Genomic DNA, 22,006 nt, shown 5'->3' on the forward strand with positions numbered 1-22,006 from the left:
TTTCCAAACAGTAATGTTATCTATTATTGCCTCCTGCTGCAATGATGTAAAACAGCATTCTTCTTATTTAATTGAGAATACAGATGACTCCTTTCCCCTTCACATATAATACTGTATACACTGACACGCAGAACTACAATCAATGAGGATCACAATCATAGGAACAAAGAGACCCCTTCACATCAATGTCACCCAAACACTACACAGGTAACTGTGCACTTCCCAAAGTCCCCTTCTCCCTCATTCCTGAGCTGTACACTATTAGTGCACATGGACTTGAAACGCTCTAGGGATGAAAGCAACATACAGTAGTAACAGATAAAAAAAATGAGCCTGAGAGCTTTTCATCTACCTAGTAACAGAAATATGCATTTCAGCTTTCAAACACAGGGAGATATTAATATTACCAGCTTATCCTGCAGCTTCTTTATTTCAATTCTATGCGGTAACTTCTATCCTTCTGTCCCTCTCCCACGTTCTAATTTTCCAGTAGTTACACAGCAAAAGAATATCCCACAGTGGCCAGAAAGTCAAAGCAGCTTGTCTGCAATCCAGGAACGTGTTCACAGCCTCCTTATTACTACAGTACACAGTGACAGACGAGTGAAGGAAGCAGCCGTTGCAGCTCTGTGTATTCAATCAAGCCAGGGCGCAGACTGAATGGGGAGGACGTCCAATCCCCGGGCTCGCAGCCTCAGCATTCACATACATAGCAGATTGGGAGCTACCACTGTGCGTCCAGGCCAGGGAGGATGTCTCCGAGAGAAGAGGCCACAATAGGAACACAATCAATCCACATTCTGCTGCTTCACTATCTCTTTACTGAACCTTTATTTTCCTATCCTAATTCCTAGTGCATATCTATGGAAGACCATGCAGTTTAACTCTCTCTGTGCTGAACCAACACTATCATCCCTGCACGCTTTTATTCATGGTACACAATCAATTCAAATCCTGCAATTTAACCCTAATATTAATTGAGATTTTGCCATTTCACTATCTATTTCCTAAATATTTGTTTTCATTCCTCCGAGTCTTAATACATGAATATAAATATTTGATTATAATTCTGCAGTTTATCTGGTTGTAAAAACTTTGAGTACAATCCTTACACTTTTTAATTCACTTTACTGTCTCACAATTGCTTGATCCCCAGTGAAGTTTAGATACCATTCAGCCACGTCAGATTTTTCTTTTTCATTTGTTTATTTTTTTTTTAATCCAGATCTATTTGTTTTAGATGGGAGTTATCAGTGAAGGTGCAAAACCTGCCAATCAGGTGGCAGAACAGGACACAATTGGAAACACATAACTCCGTCTATAGTATATCAATCATTCAGATCGCTGCAGGTTCAGTTCCTATATGATTCAATGGTTGCTGCATCTGCATTAAGTCTGGGTAGCCATTACTCTGTAGATGAAACTTTCTGCATCCTAATTGTTAACTACCATGGCTAAATGTTTCTACTCTCCTCCAGGACTATATATTGTTTTTACTAATTCTCTTTTCCTTTTGGCTTGCTATTACTTTTTTATGTCATTCCTGCCACAATTTACTTTCTATAATCATCCACAACAGTTTTTTCTCTCAGTGGAAATGTAGAATATGTCCTATACCAGTGATGGCTAACCTATGGCACTGGTGCCAGAGGTGGCACTCGGAGCCCTTTCTGTGGGCACCCAGGCCATTACCAGAGAGGACTCCAGGTATCTTCCTGCAGTCCCAGACAGTCCAGGACTTACTGTGCACAGAGCTATTTTAAAGTGACAGCTGTACCTGGGACTATTTTCTGCTTTATTGGTGTCCTCAGGTGCTGGTATCAATGAAATCTGTGACAGAGAAGGGAGTATAGATCACAAATTGAATTTCTGTGTTGGCACTTTGCGATAAATATGCGGGTCTTTGTTGTAGTTTGGGCACTCAGTCTCTAAAAGGTTCGCCATCACTGTCCTATACTCTGTACCTGAAGATCCTTGGAGGCCTGCCTTTATGACCAATTTGAAGAAATCCTAATCCATGTCTGTTTTACTACATAATGGTAGAAAGTCAAAACTGCACAAAGAAGACGTAATTTTTTTTTCAAATCATGTTGCCATGTTTCCCAGTGACTCTAAAGGTACCTCATTTGTCCCAACAAATAACATGTTGTACTTTCACATAAAAGTTGGCAATAGTCACTTTTTTACTTAAAATATGTAATATATCACTTTATACAAGTACCACTAGAAGTTTTATTCAGTTTAGAATTTGTTTAAACATATGCACACATGTATACATGCTTATATGCATACTGGTGGTTCAAAGAAAAAAAACAAACAAAAAAAAAAACACATAGATGTTAGGGATATATAATGGAAACAGCCTAAGCAATTTTACAGTAATCTGAATCTTTTCTATTTCACATTGGGTGAATCTTTTAAAACTGTGGTATTCTACAGTACTGCACTTACTAATCCCAGAGTTTAGGATGGGCGAGGGAAAATTAAAAAAATAAAGATAAAATAAAAAAGGTAATAAAGTGAGAGAAGAGATTTTTATAAACACCTGTGTTTTATTGGACTACGGAGGGGAGGGGGGGGGTTCAATTGGAGAAACCTTGGTTGTGATCAGATAGATCCAGACTTTTACTCATCTCTAACCATGTTGTTGATTATAGCTAAAAGGCAGAATAGCTGAATTTAGATGTTCACTGAGGCCCAACAATCCTGATATTTAAAAGTTAACCATGCACTTATGTGTAATATTATGATTGGCATGAAAAATAGCAATACTATCACATCTTGTGTTGCCTATATTTACTAATAGCTTGTAAGCTCTTATGAGCATGCCCTTACTCCTCAAATATCATTGCACATACAACCTTTGATATAGAGTGAAATACCATGATGCTTTGTTAATAGAGATCACTGATCTGCTGAGCTGGGAAGCAGCTACCAAAAACCTCCTCTATGTCTCTAATAGCAGTCCTTCAACGTGTGTGACAGCACCTAGAATTATCAGTCCTAGAGATTTAGTTTAGCTCAATTAGATTTAGCACAGACAGCAGTACTAAAGCTTCAGCTCCTCAAGCAGATTCTATAACCCACAGGACTGGAACTTCAGGACCTCGGACAGCCCTTACCACTACTAGGACCAGCACTTCAGCACCTCAGACAGCTCCAATGACTCAGTTGTATGCAGCCATTCAAAGGTTTCAGAAACAAATTCAAAAGCGTAAAAAAATGAATTATATTTAAATTATGGCAAGATAAAATTATTGCTGGAATTTTAGGGAAAGGTGGAACTCTGGCTGAAGCTGGAAAATGAACGATAAGTAAATGACGCCCACTGGCTATTTACTTCCAGTAATTGTTTCAGCACAGTTACAATTTCCACTGACATCCCATTCTACTGCATGTCGTACACTTTGTACTATTAAAATATTTGTTTCTAATGCATCATCCAGGACTATGCCTCCTCCAAACCAAGCAAGATCTATGAACAGATTGTGTCATGTGGAATGTACTGCATCTCATATTATTTTTCTATCTGACGGTAAATATTGACTTGCACATTCTGTTTGTTGCTGTCTAGAGATTTGTGCACATATAGTGTATGTGTTTGAGCTGATCTTTATGTGTTATGTACAATAATACATGTACAAAAAAAAGTGTTGTATAATATTGTAGCCATTTACATATCTATGTGGGATCTCTGTAGTGCAAACATGGTAACACAAATTGGTAACATGTATCACAAACCATTTGAAGGAGATACTTTTTTCCGTCAAGTGAAGCTATAAATATCAAACAAATGCAAAAAGAATTATCTCAGTGGTTACTTTAGGCCATTATAACCTCATGACTCAAGACTCCAATTATCTGCAATGCTGTCAAAGACACTGGAGTGCACATTAGAATTTTTCATGACACACACTACCGTACGTGCTCCAGATATAATTTGTCCTATAGACAAGATTATATAATTACCAAAAGTCTTTGAAAATAATTTTATTGCGTTTTTTGCTAAGAATTTAAAATGTAAATGAACGCAACAGTAATTACAAAATTTTACCTTGTGTTAAGCTTTTGTTTACTTTTACAAGCTACTAATTTTATTATACACTTTTATAAAATGTTGAGCTCCATACGACAGTAAGAAAATGCCATTGTAAATCAACACCAAGCCCTTTTCCCAACTGTGAAGAATAGAATGGTTTGGGGCCGTTTCCTCGACACCTCCCCCCCCCCCACCTGCATGACAGTGGTCGGAGTCCATTGTATTATGGACGAGATATGTGGACGATGTCTGTTTGTTATGGAAGGGCTCGGAACAAAGCCTAGATGAATTTATTTGTTATCTGAATAAGTGTCATACCCTCCGCAGAGTTCTCCGTAGAGAAAAATACTCAAATGGTACACTATTTAGATGTGGAAATAAGAAAAGTTCAGGAGATACGCGCGCACAGCTGCAAAGTGAAGAATAGAATTAAAACATTAAAAACAGTGAAAACACGAACATTTAAGTGCAGGACACATTGAAATAACACTATTCTTCACATTCCAGATGTTCCGAACATCTCCTAACTTAGCGGGAGACACGCGCAAACACCTGGAAAGTGAAGAATAGTGTTATTTCAATGTGTTCTTACAAGCAAAACATCAGTAAACATCTGGGTTATTTAATTATGTAATAAAAATACTGTTCTTCACTTAATTTAATGCTCGATCTCGAGCCGGCGAGATACTCGTCCGAGTAACGAGCCGGTCCGAGTATGCTAATACTCGACCGAGCAGTATACTCGGACGAGTATACTCGCTCATCTCTAATTGTAACCAAATATCCAGCAGTCTATTCATTTCTAGAGTTCACCATTACTTCCTGCAGTGTGGATCTGTACTCCCTTTGCTTAAGAAAAGAAAAAAAAATATTACAATTAATTGTAATTGTATAATAGTCTAATTGATTTAGTAATTTTAAGATGCCAGGATTTGCTCACTGGTGTACTCCAGCTACATATGACACAAACTTTTCATGCCATGGATGAAATGCTCTTATTTTTACCACTGGGTTTTTGAAAATTTTAAGACATTTAACTCTGGCCCAAGCCAATTTCATGAATATATGGGCCACGCAAGGGAACTTCCCTGAAGCTACTGTACCTAAGCAAAAGTACCCTACACACTAGTTTGCTTCTAAGATTATTTTTTTCTATGTTCCTTCTTTTATATCTTTGGCTTCCTTTTGGACTTTCTCAATCTTCTCTGACCTATGTTCTGAACTGTGACTGCTTACAAAGCTCTGCCTGCTCCAACCTCAGATTATCTATTATCCGTACTACCAGCGATGGATCAAGACTGCCATGGACCCTGGGTTATATAAATTCACTTCCTACATATGGTACGAGACTCAGGATTCTCGTGGAATGGAAGATGTGTCCTTCTGCCTCTTTTCATCTGTGGTTCTCGTGTACATGTAAATTGAAAGCAGGTACAGATCTTTGAGAATTTCATGGGTGAAGGTCCTTCCAAGTATAAAATATGGTGGATGGTTGGGTGGTTGGATGGTCATGGGATGAAAAAAAAAATAAAAACCTGGGCCTTGGGCTGGGGCCCAAACTGCTTATATTATATTCCAACACTGCATCTTCCTATGTGACACTGTGCTATGCTCTGGTGCCACCCGTTCTGCACCAGCCAGCTTTCACCAAAACTGAAACTACTCACTAAGCAGCAACATGGTGAACCCCCGCAAAGAAGTCCAGGTCCTTGTGTGTGAGTGAAAGGGTGAATACAGTGAAACAGTTAAAACGGTTTTGTGACACAATTCAGTTATAGGGAACCTGTCACCAGGGACTTCATTTTCACTGAAGACAGGTTGTATAAGCGCATCACACCTGCATTACAAAGATGCCTTCTCTAAGCATTTGCATGACAATATACAGTGCTGTGCAAATCTAATGGGACAAAGCTTAAAAACATGTTTTTAATAAGAACATGTTATACTGCACTGTTAAATACTAATCTTAGTAAGAAATATATCCTTTAGCAGATATGAGATTTTTAATGTGTTTTGGCATTGATTAACAAGTTTTTGCATAAATTCTTACATTTTTCATCATGGAACCACAGTTGTATGGCACAGTTTATCATGCATTCTTTAGTTTTGCCAAGAAGTCTTTTCACAATATTCCACACTTTTACTTTGTTTTCTTTCAGGAATTTCTTCAAAACTTGTTGCATGGAATTGTAGCATGGAGCCAAATCTTGTTGGAATGTCCCTTCAAATTTACACATGAATGACACCATAAAACATTTTAAAATCTCTGTATTTGAATGAATTCATCATACCTTCAACAGGAAATAAGCCCCCTGTACCACCAGCTGTAAAAAAGCCCCCAATCATCTGTTTTTGTGGGTGTTTTACAGTTTGTTGAATATGATCAGCTTGCAATGGTTACCTGCACACAAAGAAACCTGCACAGCTAAAGGGTAATTTATGGTAACAAAAAGCGGCCAACACACTATTGTAGCAATCAAATGGTACCAACAAAAGACAAAGGGAAGTGTGTAAAGGCCAAAAAAAAATCTACACAAATCTTTATTAAGAATTGACAACACATAACATAAGATTAAAAACACCTAAAAAGTATATTAGTACATCTGACCATGACCCATGTATAAAACCACAATAGATCCATACATATCACATTGCATCAACTTGATCTGGGTTGTAATTGGCATTTCTCTGTTGTCTACAGAATACTCTGGGGATTTGATCAACGCATCATTAATTTGAGAAATTCTTTTATGTTTTTTGCGGTTTACCTCTGCATACTGCGAATAAGAACGGGCGCCTGCTCATAAGGAATGGATGTTGTTGATAACAGGACTCAATACATTGTTGTACGCATGTACTATGTCGCTGGCCCACAAGTCTTGCGCAACTTATAGGTTATAGGTCACATGACAAACTCATCATCCTCGCAAGAATACGTAAGGCCGATTGTTGTTACACAGGTGCATAGAAACAGCGTGCGGAAATGGGTAAGCTGGAGGCATTAATTGGCTATAATCTCAACCTGGGGAGGAGTACACATGTATATATTTCGGGCAGGAGTTCGGCTGATATGGCCCCCTGAGGAAGTCACTCACAGCGACGAAACGCGTGGGGTATTTTGCCCACATTGCTCTCTGATAAAACTCTGCTTGTTACAAATTTCATGGATTGGTAATTATGTACCGCTGATCAGCTATTTTGTATTCCAAAAGAGTGTGCCATCTGTTCCATCAGTGTTATATGCATTCTCTCATGTGGGAACTACATTTATTGATTCCAACAACATTTTGTATGGTTTATTGTTCACACTAATTCATTTATATGGGACAAAAGGCAATATATTTATTTTTTATTGGTGCAATGTGATATGTATGGATCTATTGTGGTCTTATACATGGGTCATGGTGGGATGTACTAATGTACTTTTTAGGTGCTTTTAATCTTATGTTATGTGGTGTCAATGCTTAATAATGATTTGTGTAGATTTTTTGGCCTTTACACACTTCCCTTTATCAGCTTGCAATGGTTAATATTTGTTTCTTCAAAATTTGCTCAGTACCCTTGAACAAATAGATGGGTTTCATCACCGAAAATTACCTATTTCCACTGGCTAGTTGTCCAACATTTATAATCTTTTGCCCATGTGAGTTATTTTGCCTCCATTGAAGATGTCAGAAGTTGTTTCTTTGATTTGTTGCCCTCCAACTAACTTCCATAAGCCTGCACCATACAGTTGAATTGTTAATATCAATAACTGTAGCGAACAAGTCTTTGGAGGTCTTTACTTGTTTTTCTTTGCACCAGTATTGAATTATCTGGTGCAACCTGCACATAAATGCGGCTAACTGTACAAAGGCACTTTTGATATATTTGGACTAATATTTCAATAACCAGGTAGTTCAGATCAGGTACTTCTGGAAGTCCCCACTAGATCCTTCTCTTCCTTCTTTTTGGAAGATTATACCATTGTGTCCTGTCTTAAATGACATGGTGAATACAAATTACAAAAGGAAGAGCAAGAGCAATATATAAACAGCAGTCCATGAAAGATTAATAACGTACTGTAGACTGCATATTTACTGCTGTAATTAGCATTTTAGGCTTGTAAATTGCATCTGAAATGGAAGATGCAATATATTACACAGCTTTTCAGATATTCCATCACTGTGAATGTAATACTTAATATTGAGTTGAAATCATTCACGCAATAAAATGCAGCTAATGCCTAAATTCCAGTTGTGGCTGTCAGTAGTTTTGGTTTAAGATCCCAGCATTAAACTATTGCAAGTCAGTCTCAAATATTAGGAATATCCTATAAATCTTGAAACTTTTGTCTGACGAGCAAGAAGTTAAGAATCTTCTCACAATAAATACAAATAAAGCTAGTAATATAATAAAAATGAGGATTTTTCAGTTTCATTAAGAAAAAAAAAAAATACTATTTCACATTATACATATACACTCACCGGCCACTTTATTAGGTACACCTGTCCAACAGCTCGTTAACACTTAATTTCTAATCAGCCAATCACATGGCGGCAACTCAGTGCATTTAGGCATGTAGACATGGTCAAGACAATCTCCTGCAGTTCAAACTGAGCATCAGTATGGGGAAGAAAGGTGATTTGAGTGCCTTTGAACGTGGCATGGTTGTTGGTGCCAGAAGGGCTGGTCTGAGTATTTCAGAAACTGCTGATCTACTGGGATTTTCCCGCACAACCATCTCTAGGGTTTACAGAGAATGGTCCGAAAAAGAAAAAACATCCAGTGAGCGGCAGTTCTGTGGGCGGAAATGCCTTGTTGATGCCAGAGGTCAGAGGAGAATGGGCAGACTGATTCGAGCTGATAGAAAGGCAACAGTGACTCAAATCACCACCCGTTACAACCAAGGTAGGCAGAAGAGCATCTCTGAATGCACAGTACGTCAAACTTTGAGGCAGATGGGCTACAGCAGCAGAAGACCACACCGGGTGCCACTCCTTTCAGCTAAAAACAGGAAACTGAGGCTAAAATTTGCACAAGCTCATCGAAATTGGACAGTAGAAGATTGGAAAAATGTTGCCTGGTCTGAGGAGTCTCGATTTCTGCTGCGACATTCGGATGGTAGGGTCAGAATTTGGCGTCAACAACATGAAAGCATGGATCCATCCTGCCTTGTATCAACGGTTCAGGCTGGTGGTGGTGGTGTCATGGTGTGGGGAATATTTTCTTGGCACTCTTTGGGCCCCTTGGTACCAATTGAGCATCGTTGCAACGCCACAGCCTACCTGAGTATTGTTGCTGACCATGTCCATCCCTTTATGACCACAATGTACCCAACATCTGATGGCTACTTTCAGCAGGATAATGCGCAATATCATAAAGCTGGAATCATCTCAGACTGGTTTCTTGAACATGACAATGAGTTCACTGTACTCAAATGGCCTCCACAGTCACCAGATCTCAATCCAATAGAGCATCTTTGGGATGTGGTGGAACGGGAGATTCGCATCATGGATGTGCAGCCGACAAATCTACGGCAACTATGTGATGCCATCATGTCAATATGGACCAAAATCTCTGAGGAAAGCTTCCAGCACCTTGTTGAATCTATGCCACGAAGAATTGAGGCAGTTCTGAAGGCAAAAGGGGGTCCAACCCGTTACTAGCATGGTGTACCTAATAAAGTGGCCGGTGAGTGTATATTATGTGTGTTTTAACCTTAAACTTTATCAAAAAAATCTTACATTAAATCTTTGTGGATATACAAGCTGCCTCTTCTTCATTAATATATAGATACAAGTTACCCATTGACTAGAGGAAAATTTATAGCAACTTCATTGTAAATAAAAGAAATGTATACTGAGAGGGGAGACAAAAAAAGGGGAGAAGATTTTTAGCACAACAAGAATTCTATCCACTTAATGACCACCATATTGTATTTTTACTGCAGTCATTGCGGATATTTCTTCTGAGGCGACTTTCCACAGTGCAACATCAGAAGAATATGGCAGGAGATTGCATGCTGCAAGAGCTATGTTATGGCAGACAAGCACTGGCACTAATACCTTGATTGGAAAGCTCCGATCCCAGGTGTTTAACACTTAAGGTACTGTGGTCAAACATGGACTGCACAGTCTAAGTTGGTGCAGAGGAAGTGAGATGTCAAAAAGCAGGATGTGCAAGCCATGCTAGCATGAATAATAGACCCAACTGTAGAATTACAACAATGATAAGAGGCTTAAGGTGTAACTGTAAAGCTATAGTCATTTTACCAAATTATTGTATGTGATTCCCCCTTTCAAAACAAACAGAACGAGGCCTACATTGTGCTGCCCTTTCTTTCCAAAGTTATGGCATTTTCTGTTCTGAAAGTGTTAGACAAAAATCTTTCTCACTAGAGGTGAAGTGGGCGGAGGCTAATATCTGTCAGTCTATGCCCTCAAGCTGAGGCCAGCTAGCTTCCCCCAGATCTCATGATGCCTTCTGTTCTCTTTCAAAGTAACTTAGCATTAAATCTATTTAGTTTCACACAAGTAAATCCACTGAACATTGCACATACAGGATATACACTCACCGGCCACTTTATTAGGTACACCATGCTAGTAACGGGTTGGACCCCCTTTTGCCTTCAGAACTGCCTCAATTCTTCGTGGCATAGATTCAACAAGGTGCTGGAAGCATTCCTCAGAGATTTTGGTCCATATTGACATGATGGCATCACACAGTTGCCACAGATTTGTCGGCTGCACATCCATGATGCGAATCTCCCATTCCACCACATCCCAAAGATGTTCTATTGGATTGAGATCTGGTGACTGCGGAGGCCATTTGAGTACAGTGAACTCATTGTCATGTTCAAGAAACCAGTCTGAGATGATTCCAGCTTTATGACATGGCGCATTATCCTGCTGAAAGTAGCCATCAGATGTTGGGTACATTGTGGTCATAAAGGGATGGACATGGTCAGCAACAATACTCAGATAGGCTTTGGCATTGCAACGATGCTCAATTGGTACCAAGGGGCCCAAAGAGTGCCAAGAAAATATTCCCCACACCATGACACCACCACCAGCCTGAACCGTTGATACAAGGCAGGATGGATCCATGCTTTCATGTTGTTGACGCCAAATTCTGACCCTACCATCCGAATGTCGCAGCAGAAATTGTGAATTAGACTCACCGGTAATTCGGTTTCCATCTAGTCCTCCATGACGGCCCACTAGGAGGATGACCCTTGACCTCTGTAGGGACAGGAAGCAGAGAGGTTAAAAGCCTCCCCCCACATCCTCCCGCCAGTGTCTACCAAATAACTACACCGGTGGAAGATACAACATATTTTTATTCTGTCTTGTTAGAATCACATACAGAATTTTCAAAGAAGTGAAAGAAACATGGGAGGGAAAAATATATAGGCCGTCATGGAGGACTAGATGGAAACCGAATTACCGGTGAGTCTAATTCACAATTTCCATAACGTCCCCCATGACGGCCCACTAGGAGATCTACAAAATTAGTAGAGTTAGGGTGGGACCACAGCCTGGAGAACCTTCTGACCGAAGGCGAGATCCTGTGAGTTGGGTAAGTCCAGCCGATAGTGTTTTGCAAAGGTGGATGAAGAAACCCAGGTGGCGGCTCTGCAGATTTGTTCAAGAGAAGCGCCCCTCTTCTCTGCCCAGGAGGCGGATATGGCTCTGGTGGAATGGGCTTTAAGGTTAGGAGGAACTTCCTTCCCTTGTTCTGTGTAACAGGAGGCTATGGCAGTCTTTAACCATCTGGCGATCGTGGTTTTGGATGCCTTTACCCCTTTGTTCTTCCCCTGAAACTGAACAAAGAGATTGTGATCTTTGCGCCAAGGTTTCGTAGCTTTTAAGTACTCTAAGACCGAGCGCCTTACATCCAGGGAATGCCACTCCAATTCCTTGCTTGAAGAAGGATTCCCGTAGAATGATGGAAGAATTATTTCTTGGTTCTTGTGAAACCTGGACGCCACTTTAGGAACAAAGCTTGGATCCAGAGTCAAAGTTATCCTGTCAGGGAGAATACACATATAGGGTTCTCTAATAGAAATGGCTTGGAGTTCCCCCAGCCTTCTAGCTGAGGTCACAGCTACTAATAAGGAAGTTTTTAAGGTTAGGTTTTTTATACTAGCGTCTTTTAAAGGCTCAAAGGGAGGCCTGGAGAGAGCATCCAGAACCAGGGAGAGATCCCAGGAGGGAACCCGTTTCAGAACCTGAGGCCTAATTCTATTTGCAGCAGCAATAAATCTTTTGACCCACCTGTGGTCCGCCAGGGGTTGGTCGAAGAATGCGCTCAGAGCCGAAATTTGGACTTTCAAAGTGCTAGTAGAAAGACCAATTTCTAGTCCTTTTTGCAGGAAGTCTAGTACCTGTAAAATATTTGGGTTAGACTGAGAGGGGGGATTAGCCCCACAAAAGGTCACAAACTTTTTCCATATCTTATGGTATATGGCGAAAGTAACCTTTTTCCTACTTGCCTTCAACGTAGTTATTACGGCCCGAGAGAGACCTTGGGACCTTAGGAACTCGAACTCAGGATCCAAGCCGCCAGACGGAGTCTTCCTGGATCGGGATGGAAAATCGGACCTTGGTATAGCAGGTCCTTCTGAATCGGTAGAATAAAGGGTTGCTGGACAGATAGGGACCTCAGCAGTGGGTACCAGCTTCTTTTTGGCCAGTTTGGGCAGATCAGGATCACCCTTGACCGGTCGAGCAAGATTTTCCTGAGTACTCTCGCAATTAGGGGAATTGGGGGAAAGGCATACATAAGACTTCCGCTCCAACGATGGCTGAACGCGTCCAAGTGATCTCTGGACTCGCCGGCCTCCAGAGAGAAGTATTGTTGGCATTTTGAATTCTCCCTCGTGGCGAATAGGTCTATTTGGGGCATGCCCCAGACGCTGGTTAGATGTAGGAAGATTTCCTGGTTGAGACACCATTCGTTCGGTAGGATCTCTCTCCTGCTGAGATAATCCGCTTCTCTGTTGAGGGATCCCTTCAAATGGGTGGCAGAGATGGAAAGGATGTTTTCTTCCGCCCACTGGAAGATGGTACGAGCCAGACTCGATAATACTGGAGATCTTGTACCCCCTTGTCTCCTTAAATAGGACACTGTCGAGACGTTGTCCGAGAGAATGTGGATATGATGATCCCTCAGATAGGCTGTGTTCGATCTTAGCGCTTCCCAGACCGCTCTTAACTCCCTGTAGTTTGAGCTGCTTTTTGCTTGGGCTAGAGTCCAGGACCCCTGCTCGTAGTGGGAAGGAAGGATTGCTCCCCAGCCTGAGCTGCTTGCGTCCGTCACTATGGTGATGGTTGGGAGGTGGTGCCAACATACTCCTTTCTCTAGGTTCCTTGATTCCATCCACCACAGCAGGTCCCTCTTTACAAAGGAAGGAATCCGGATCTTCTTGTCTAGACCTGAAGACTTCCTGTTCCAGAAGGTTAGGATCCAACTCTGAAGGATCCGAGTATGGCTCTGACTCCAGGCGACCGCAGGTAGGCATGCTGTGAGGAGCCCCAGGATCTTCATCGCCTGTCTGACTGGTACAGAGTCCTTCCGTCTGAATGAACGAATCTGATGCCTTATGTTGGATATTTTCTCCTGAGGAAGAAAAGACATTTGGTGAGTTGAGTCTAGAATGATCCCTAGAAAGGTCTTTCGAGTGGAGGGTACTAAACTTGATTTTTTCAGGTTGATTAACCACCCCAACTCTGTTAAAATTCTTAGGGAAGACTCTCTTGCCAAGATTAGTTTTTGTTTGTCTTTCCCTATAATTAGCAAATCGTCTAGGTAAGGGATGATTGATATGTCTTGTAGTCTTAAAAAGGCTACCACCTCCACCATGATCTTGGTAAAGACCCTTGGAGCCGATGAAATACCGAATGGAAGTGCACGGAATTGAAAGTGTAAGACAGAGCCCTCGGGAGAGAGAACCGAGAATCTTAGGAATCTCTGAGATGAGGGGTGAATAGGTACATGGTAATATGCGTCTTTTAGATCTAAAGTGCACATATAGGAGCCTGTGTGAATAAGTTGGGTAGCTGTTCTTACCGACTCCATGCGAAATCTTCTGTAAACGATGAAGCGGTTTAGCTCTTTCAAGTTGATAATTAGGCGATTTGATCCGTCTGGTTTTTTGACAAGGAACAACGGGGAGTAGAATCCCAATTTTTCTTGTTCTTGAGGGACCGGCACCACCACTCCCATGTGGATTAGATGAAATACTTCCTGCCAAATGAAGGAATGTGTAGAATGAGAGAGAGAGGGTAAGGGAGCGACAAACCTTGGAGAAGGGGGGGGTGATGAGAATTCTATCCTGTAGCCTGATTCCAAGATAGATAGTACCCAGGGATTCGAGGTGACCTTTGTCCACTGGGATAGGAATCCCAGGAGACGCCCCCCCACTCTGGCGTCATTGTTTCTTGTTTCCTGGACCCTCTGGGAGGTTAGAGAAAAGGAACCCCCTTCCCCTTCCTCCTTTGGGATAACTCCACCGTCCTTGCTTACCTTTGCCACGGTAAGTCTCTCCGGTGTTCCTAAAAGGACGAAAGGAAGATTTCTTGGGTACTGTTTTGGACTCTGGAAATCCCCTTTTTCTGTCGGACGCCTTTTCGAGTATAGCGTCCAATTCGGGTCCGAACACAAAGTCTCCGGAGAAAGGAATGCTGCACAATTTGGATTTAGAGCGGATGTCCCCGCTCCACTGTTTCAGCCATAAGGCCCTCCTGGTGGCATTGGTAAGAGCTCCTTCTTTTGCAGCAAACCTTATTCCTTCGGCAGATGCGTCAGCAAGGAAGGCAGTAGCAGATCTTAACAATGGTATGCTTTCCAGTAAGTCTTCTCTGGGAGTACCCTCCCGGATATGGGACTCTAATTTCCCCAGCCAGAAATATAGTGTTCTTGCTACCGAAGTGGCTCCTAAGTTCGATTTTAGGCTTAGCATGGAAGTTTCCCACGCTTTCTTTAAAAGGGCTTCTGATTTCCTGTCCATTGGGTCTCTTAACTGAGCCGAATCTTCAAAGGGCAGGTCCATCTTCCTAGAGACCTTGGAAACCTGTACATCAACTTTGGGGAACGAGTCCCAATCCTTTGACTCTTCAGGGTCGAAGACTAAGCGTTTCCTGAAATTCTTAGAGACCGCGATTTTCCTCTCAGGGTCTCTCCATTCCTGACTAATTAGACCCCTAAGGGTATCATTGAGGGGAAAGACACGCTGTTTCCTGGCTTTGAGTCCCCCAAATAGTTCATCTTCGCGAGAAAGAGGGGGTTCCTCGTCCTCGAGGTTCAATGTATCTCTCATAGCTTTCAGAAGATCGTCCAGATCCTCATTTTGGAATAAGTAGCGGGAACATGTTGCTTGCTCACGATCCTGATGATCCTGGTCTCCCGCCAGAGAGCAGGAGGGAGAGTCTGAAATACACCCCTCTTCTTCCTCTGAGGAGGAAGCCGATACTATCCGAGCTTTCTTACGTGGGGGTGGGGCTCCCTGCGTAGCCGCCGCCACTGAAGAAACCACCTTCTCGTCTATAAAGGACTTAAGCTCGTCCATAAAAGACGTTTTCTCCTCCCGCATGAATTCTTCTATGCAGAGTCTGCAGATCGGTTTCTTATAGCCCTCTAGTAGTGTACGGAAGCACATACTGCATTTTTTAACAGGAATCCTGCTTTTTTCAGGTTTTTCTCTACTCTTTTCCTTTCCTGGTTTCTCTTCCTTGCCTTTCCCCTTAGAAACTTGCTCCTAGGGAAGGAAGGCAAGGAGACAATGACTTGGAGCTCACACAAAAAACAGTTGTATATGTTGCCATACAGCACCACTCACGTGCACCGGGGGGTGGAGTAGGCCCAAGTCTGCCTCATCAGCCATTATGATGTCTGGGACGGCCGGCCAAGAAGAAAACGAGTCATAGACCTCAGACCAACTGACTACCCGCTATTTGAGGATTTAAATACCTGCATGGGGAGCCCATCCCCCTGTCGGTGGCTCCTACTGCGTCCCGCGCCCGGTCCGCGGTCACTTCCGGTCGCGACCGGAAGTCGTCATCGAACAGGGGGAATTCTGGGAAACGTAGTTTCCTGCGTCCGCGCGAGAGTCTGGTGACCAGCCCGCCGGAGAGGACGCCAGCCGGAACGAAGATAACTTCCAGGGAGAGCCCGCAGCCGCCGGGCTAACCGAGGATCTGTCCGGAGGGGAACTTGGACCGCAGTCGGCGTAACCCCAGGTAAGGCGTGGAGAGTATGGAGATCCTTCTCCGTTTTTTTTTTTTTTTTTTCAAAACGTCCCCCCCCCCCCTTAGGAGGAGAGAGACCCTCTCTTGACCTGACCCCTGTAGGGACAGGAAGACACTGGCGGGAGGATGTGGGGGGAGGCTTTTAACCTCTCTGCTTCCTGTCCCTACAGAGGTCAAGGGTCATCCTCCTAGTGGGCCGTCATGGGGGACGTTATGGAAATCGAGACTCATCAGACCAGGCAACATTTTTCCAATCTTCTACTGTCCAATTTGGATGAGCTCGTGCAAATTGTAGCCTCAGTTTCCTGTTCTTAGCTGAAAGGAGTGGCACCCGGTGTGGTCTTCTGCTGCTGTAGCCCATCTGCCTCAAAGTTCAACGTACTGTGCGTTCAGAGATGCTCTTCTGCCTACCTTGGTTGTAACGGGTGGCGATTTGAGTCACTGTTGCCTTTGTATCAGCTCGAACCAGTCTGCCCATTCTCCTCTGACCTCTGGCATCAACAAGGCATTACCGCCCACAGAACTGCCGCTCACTGGATGTTTTTTCTTTTTCGGACCATTCTCTGTAAACCCTAGAGATGGTTGTGCGTGAAAATCCCAGTAGATCAGCAGTTTCTGAAATACTCAGACCAGCCCTTCTGGCACCAACAACCATGCCACGTTCAAAGGCACTCAAATCACCTTTCTTCCCCATACTGATGCTCAGTTTGAACTGCAGGAGATTGTCTTGACCATGTCTACATGCCTAAATGCACTGAGTTGCCGCCATGTGATTGGCCAATTAGAAATTAAGTGTAAACGAGCAGTTGGACAGGTGTACCTAATAAAGTGGCCGGTGAGTGTATATGGTGACAGCCTTGCAGCTTCCATCACATGGAGGAGCTGGGAGCATGTAATAATTGGTAGAAATCCTTAGTAAATGCAATCTTAAGCCTGTGTCGTGTGAGCACTAAGGGTTAATAGCTTATCTGGCAGAGCTGATACTGCCGATCACAAGGTGGGGGGGGAGTGAGCCATGAGAAGAGCAGAGACAGACAGAGAAAATTTCCGAAGAATCACAGACTAAGATGAAGGCAGAACAGGGAGATCTTGTACCTCACTATTCTTTGCACTTTAACATCTGCATACCATCCAGCTCTGCTGCATTCACTGTTACATGACCTCTTCATCTGTGAGCAGGGAGCAGCAGCCGCTCCCCTCTCATGAATCCGTAGTTAGTTTACACTTTGTTTCTCTGAAAGATTCCAGGGCTTATGAGCACATGGAGAGGAGGCAGCCATTGCAGCACTAAGGTAATCTGAGGGTTATAGCAATGAAACTACTGTATATAGGTTATAAAGATAAGAGGCAAAGTTGTTTTACGTCCCAAGAGCTATTGATTTTTCAAAAACAAAAAACCTTTACAGTTTCTTTAAAGAAAATTAACCATTTAAAAAAAGAAAAAAACATTCAAGGGTAGTCTCCTACACTCATCTTCATTCTGATTTAGGTGCTGTCCTCCACTTAGCTTGACACACCTGGATCACCTAGAAAAGCAAGTTAAAAAGCAGCATGGAGCGCGGGAATGAGATGTCTGGCACTCAAGGCTGCTAATTATGCACGCCCCTGCAGCTCCCTCTCCTATGCTTATGCCTCTTTCATGGCATTGCCTCTCTTTCCAAGCATGGGAGAGGGAGGTGGCAAGGGTGTTCTTGATTAGCAGTCTGGAGCGCCGGACATCTTGTCCCCGTGCTGTTTTTTTATAACTTTCTATTTTTCTCTTTGATCCCGGCGTGTCAACCTTAGAGGAGGACAGCATCTGAATGAGGAGGAGTGTAGGTGAATATCCTGCTTTTTTTAAATGGTTGATTTCCATTAACCCCTTAAGGACGCAGCCATTTTGTAGCTTAAGGTTCAGTCCGATTATTTAGATTCTGACCTGCGTCTCTTTATATGGTTATAACTTTTGAACACTGTTACTTATCTAAACAATTCTGAGACTGTTTTTTTCCCCACATGTTGTACTTCATTATAGTGGTAAATTTTGGCTGATAAGTTGTGCGTTTATTTACAAAAAAAATAAAAAAAGGTTGAATTTTTAGAAAAATTTGCCATTTTCGAAATCATCGCGTTTTCAGGCAGATAGATTTACCACCTAAATAACATTTCACATAGTTCTACTTTACATTTTCATAATTTTTGAAATGTCTGGATAATTTATTTTACGTCACGTGGCTTACAAATCGAATAGCAATTTTCCATATTTTCAGAATTGACTATTTTGGGGATAAAAACAGTTTGAAATTAAATTTTACATATTTAGCATTAAAACCCCCTATATAATCAACCCATTTTCAAATCTGCACCCGTCAAGCTATCAGAAACAGTAATTGAATCAAAATGGAGGTGAAATTTAGAATGGTCAAATTGTGTCGGTTATATGTTCATTTAGCCCTAAAATTTACACATTTCCAAAAGATAAAAAAGAGAAAACCCACCATACAATTTGTTCTACAATTTATCCTGAGTACAGAGACCCCCCTCATGTGGTTGTTACTTGTTTCATGGGTGCACAGCGAGGCACAGGAGGGAAGGAGCGCCCTGCAGCTGCCAGGATTTTAGTTTCCTCATTGGCCCCTTTTGCAGGCTATAAAATATTCGCTTTTGCGTTATTGTGGCCATGTGACGGCATTTTTTTTTGCGGGATGAGATGCTTTTTCCAGCATCAATTCTGTACTGGATTTTTTACTTTTTTTTTCGTGTTCACCATATAGCCCAATAATCATGTTATCTTTATTCTATGAGTCGATACGATTACGGAGATACCAGACATGAATATTTTTTCTTATGTTTTACTAAATTTGCCAAATAAAACCCTAATAAATCTATCATTTGTGCATTGCTGTCTTCTAAGTGGCATAACATTGTTACGTTTTTGGCTACAGAGCTGGTTGATGGCTTGTTTTTTGCAGGATATGCTGTACTTTGCACCAGTATCATTATGGAGTACATATGTATTGTTAAACACTTTGTATTGCATTTTTAGTGGGATTTGATAGGTAAAAAAATCGTAATTTTTGGCAGGTTTTTTAAGTTTTTTTTTACAGCGTTCATCGTACGGGTTCAATAGTTATTTAGTTTTATTCTACAGATTGTTATGGACGTGGTGTTAGTATACATGTGGGGTTTGTGTTATGAAATAGACTTTTTGGAGCGTTTTATGTCTCGATATGTTTTGGGGCTTATGGACATTTTTAGTGATTTATAAAGTCATTTTTTATTGAAAAACATTTTTTTTTACTTGATCCACCATGGGACATGAACAAGCAATCATCTGATTGCTTGTTCATGTAAATACTCTGCAATACTTATGTATTGCAGGGTATTAGCAGTGTCATCCTATGCACATGCATAGGCTGACACTATGCCTTTAAGATGTCATCACAGACAGCATCTTAAAGGCACTGCCTTCAGGCATCTCGGGCATCTCCTGACTGGACTCCAGAGATGCCATAGCAGCGTTCGGCGCTGATCGTGGGGGAAAAACCCCCGGAAGGCATGTTAACTGCCACGGTCGCGTTGACTTCAGCATTTAACGGGTTAAACACCCGCGATCGGAGCCCACTGCGGGGAGCCGGGGATGTCAGCGGTAGATTACCACTGACATCCCGCGACCACTGATGCCGGTTCGGCTCCTGTGTAGAGCTGAACCGGCATTGTCACTGTGCAGTAGCTGTACTGCGCTGAGCGCTATTCGCAGGACTCACCGCAGTACAGCTACGGCGCAGAGCGCTAAGGGGTTAAAGACAGATGGGGTGTGTATAAACATTAAAAATATGTTGATAGCTTTTTCTGTGATCCGGTTTTAAAAATGACAAACGCTATGCTCCTAAAAGGAAATCTAGGATTAAAGGGGTTGTCCACTTTTAGGAAATATTGATAAAGTTTGTGTAGTGAAAAGTTCTACCATTTTTCAATATACTTTCTGTATCAATTAGTCCCAATTTTCTAGAAAGCTTATATATTAACTTCCAGTACATAGAAATTTGTCCATGGTTGTTTGATGTCACACATAGAGCAATTAGAGATATGTGATATAACGAGCTGAATACATGCGTTATAGATTTTTAAAGGTGGGGAGTGAAAAATGAAAACGCAAAAATGAAAAAGGGCTGCAGCGTTAAGGGGTTAATGACCTGGCTTTTTTTGTTTTTTCATTTCCATTTTTCACTCTCTACCTTCAAAAATCTTACATGCATAAATGGTCTCTTGCAAAACTAATATAAGAGGTTGCCAACACACTAATAATGAATACTTATGCCACAAGAAAAGAGTATCAATAAGGCAGCACATAGTATATAAACAAATGATACTTTATTAGAAAAATAACAAGAATTAGGCTATCCTGAAACAAAATTCATGGACATGTTAAAAAATGTACAACCAAGAAGCAGTTGGGTTAGCCAGGTGCGGCAAATAAACAACACACCTTCTCTATAGGGAAGTATATATAAAACTACCCCTCCTGGTAAAAAAACATGTAAACATATATAGAACTCAACATATACATACACACAAATCCTAAGAGTAATCTATCCAGACACATAAAAGTATAGAACCACAAGAAAAAAGAAAAGATACATGCCAAATGACCAAGACAATAAATTCTTTCTTAATATATCAAAACCACCACAACACAAACAAAAGAATAAAAACCATAAAAAAAATGTGAACAGAGTCACAAAATAAGCTACCACAGGAAACCAAACATATGATAGTGTTAGTGATCCTGGAACCACCAGCTCCCAATAGAGGCTAAAGCCTTATGTAACACAGAAAGAAATAAAGCAATATTATCCTATAAGGAATTACACAGTGGGCTAGGGACAATAAGGTACCAATATATAATTCAAGAAGATTGCAAAAAAGAAAATAATTTTTGTATAGAGTATAAGTGTATACAAGCCAGAATAAATAAATAGATGGTCCTACAGTGCTAACCTAAATCAAAGGATAAGCAAGTATTACCTGTGCAGTAAATGTCACACTAGAGGGAGCTGGTGATAAACGCCCCACTCATATCGCCACCTGCTGTAGCTTGCTCAGGGGTATCTGTATGGTGTGGTGCGTCCATTCATAAAGGAAGATCCCATGTGTTGGTAGTGTGTTAAATGAGCTCACCTCCAGCATCAAGCACTCAATGTGGTGCAACAGAGAAATGAGTCCCCGTGTTCTAAAAAGTAAACAAACTTGTTCACTGAATGCACGCACAAACCGGGGATGCGGGGGATGGAATAAAAACCTACATTGCAAATAAATATAGCAGCAAAATTCATAGATTACAAAAGTGGTATATATAAGAATGTGCAGATCATATGTATAAAGAAAACAAAACACAAAATTATATAGAATATACATGAAAAAAAGGGTAATGTACATAGAAAGAGGTTGTACAGACAAGTGAAAATAATGTAAGATAACAATATAAAAATCAGTGTATGTGACCCACATTATTGTATAAGAAATTCTATGGCAAAATATGAAAAAAAAATGTTTAAGTACAAAAAATTGGAATACAAACAATTCATAAACAAGTAAGAAATAATTATAAAATAGGACATCTAAAAATAATGAACTAACCTATAGCAAATAATATACTATAAAATACTATAGAACATATAATATATCACCCCACCAATCAACACATACATACTATCATGGGCCCATGCATCATACATTCAAACAAACAACCACCATA

General features: G+C 41.4%; 2 protein-coding genes across 15 annotated transcripts in view; both read right to left on the bottom strand.

Annotated features, from left to right (window-relative positions):
• TENM2 (teneurin transmembrane protein 2) overlaps positions 1–21,388 on the bottom strand; it is a 1,545,179-nt gene extending 1,523,791 nt beyond the window's left edge. For 10 of the 12 annotated variants that reach the window (XM_072145939.1, XM_072145952.1, XM_072145951.1 and 7 more), the window contains exon 1: positions 408–670. The gene's annotated coding sequence lies outside the window, so the exon portion shown is untranslated. Of the gene's footprint in view, positions 1–407; positions 671–21,276 lie in introns of those variants that run through there. The other 2 variants (XM_072145937.1, XM_072145941.1) reach the window with 2 other exon arrangements.
• LOC140126454 (uncharacterized) lies at positions 11,257–13,544 on the bottom strand. Of its 3 annotated transcripts, none has more exons than XM_072145933.1 (2): positions 12,516–13,544; positions 11,257–12,407 (listed from the first exon to the last, which is right to left on the bottom strand). In XM_072145933.1, the coding sequence occupies exons 1-2, from the start codon at positions 13,542–13,544 to the stop codon at positions 11,541–11,543; spliced, it is 1,896 nt and encodes a 631-aa protein (XP_072002034.1). In that variant the 3' UTR covers positions 11,257–11,540. The 3 variants fall into 3 exon arrangements, with proteins under 3 accessions (XP_072002034.1, XP_072002033.1, XP_072002036.1); XM_072145932.1 differs by having other exon boundaries at positions 11,257–11,843; positions 11,916–13,544; XM_072145935.1 differs by having other exon boundaries at positions 11,259–12,048; positions 12,298–13,544.
• Positions 21,389–22,006: the final 618 nt, after the last annotated feature.

The sequence above is a fragment of the Engystomops pustulosus genome, chromosome 4 (assembly GCF_040894005.1).
Source record: "Engystomops pustulosus chromosome 4, aEngPut4.maternal, whole genome shotgun sequence".
Classification (NCBI taxonomy): Eukaryota; Metazoa; Chordata; class Amphibia; order Anura; family Leptodactylidae; genus Engystomops; species Engystomops pustulosus.

What these genes read in the sequence shown, in the direction of transcription:
- LOC140126454 (XM_072145932.1), bottom strand. Translation starts at nt 13,544, where the DNA reads ATGCCTACCTGCGGTCGCCTGGAGTCAGAGCCATACTCGGATCCTTCA. An exon ending in TGGAGTGGCATTCCCTGGAT is followed by an intron (nt 11,844 to 11,915) that starts GTAAGGCGCTCG and finishes CTCTTTGTTCAG; the next exon opens with TTTCAGGGGAAGAACAAAGG.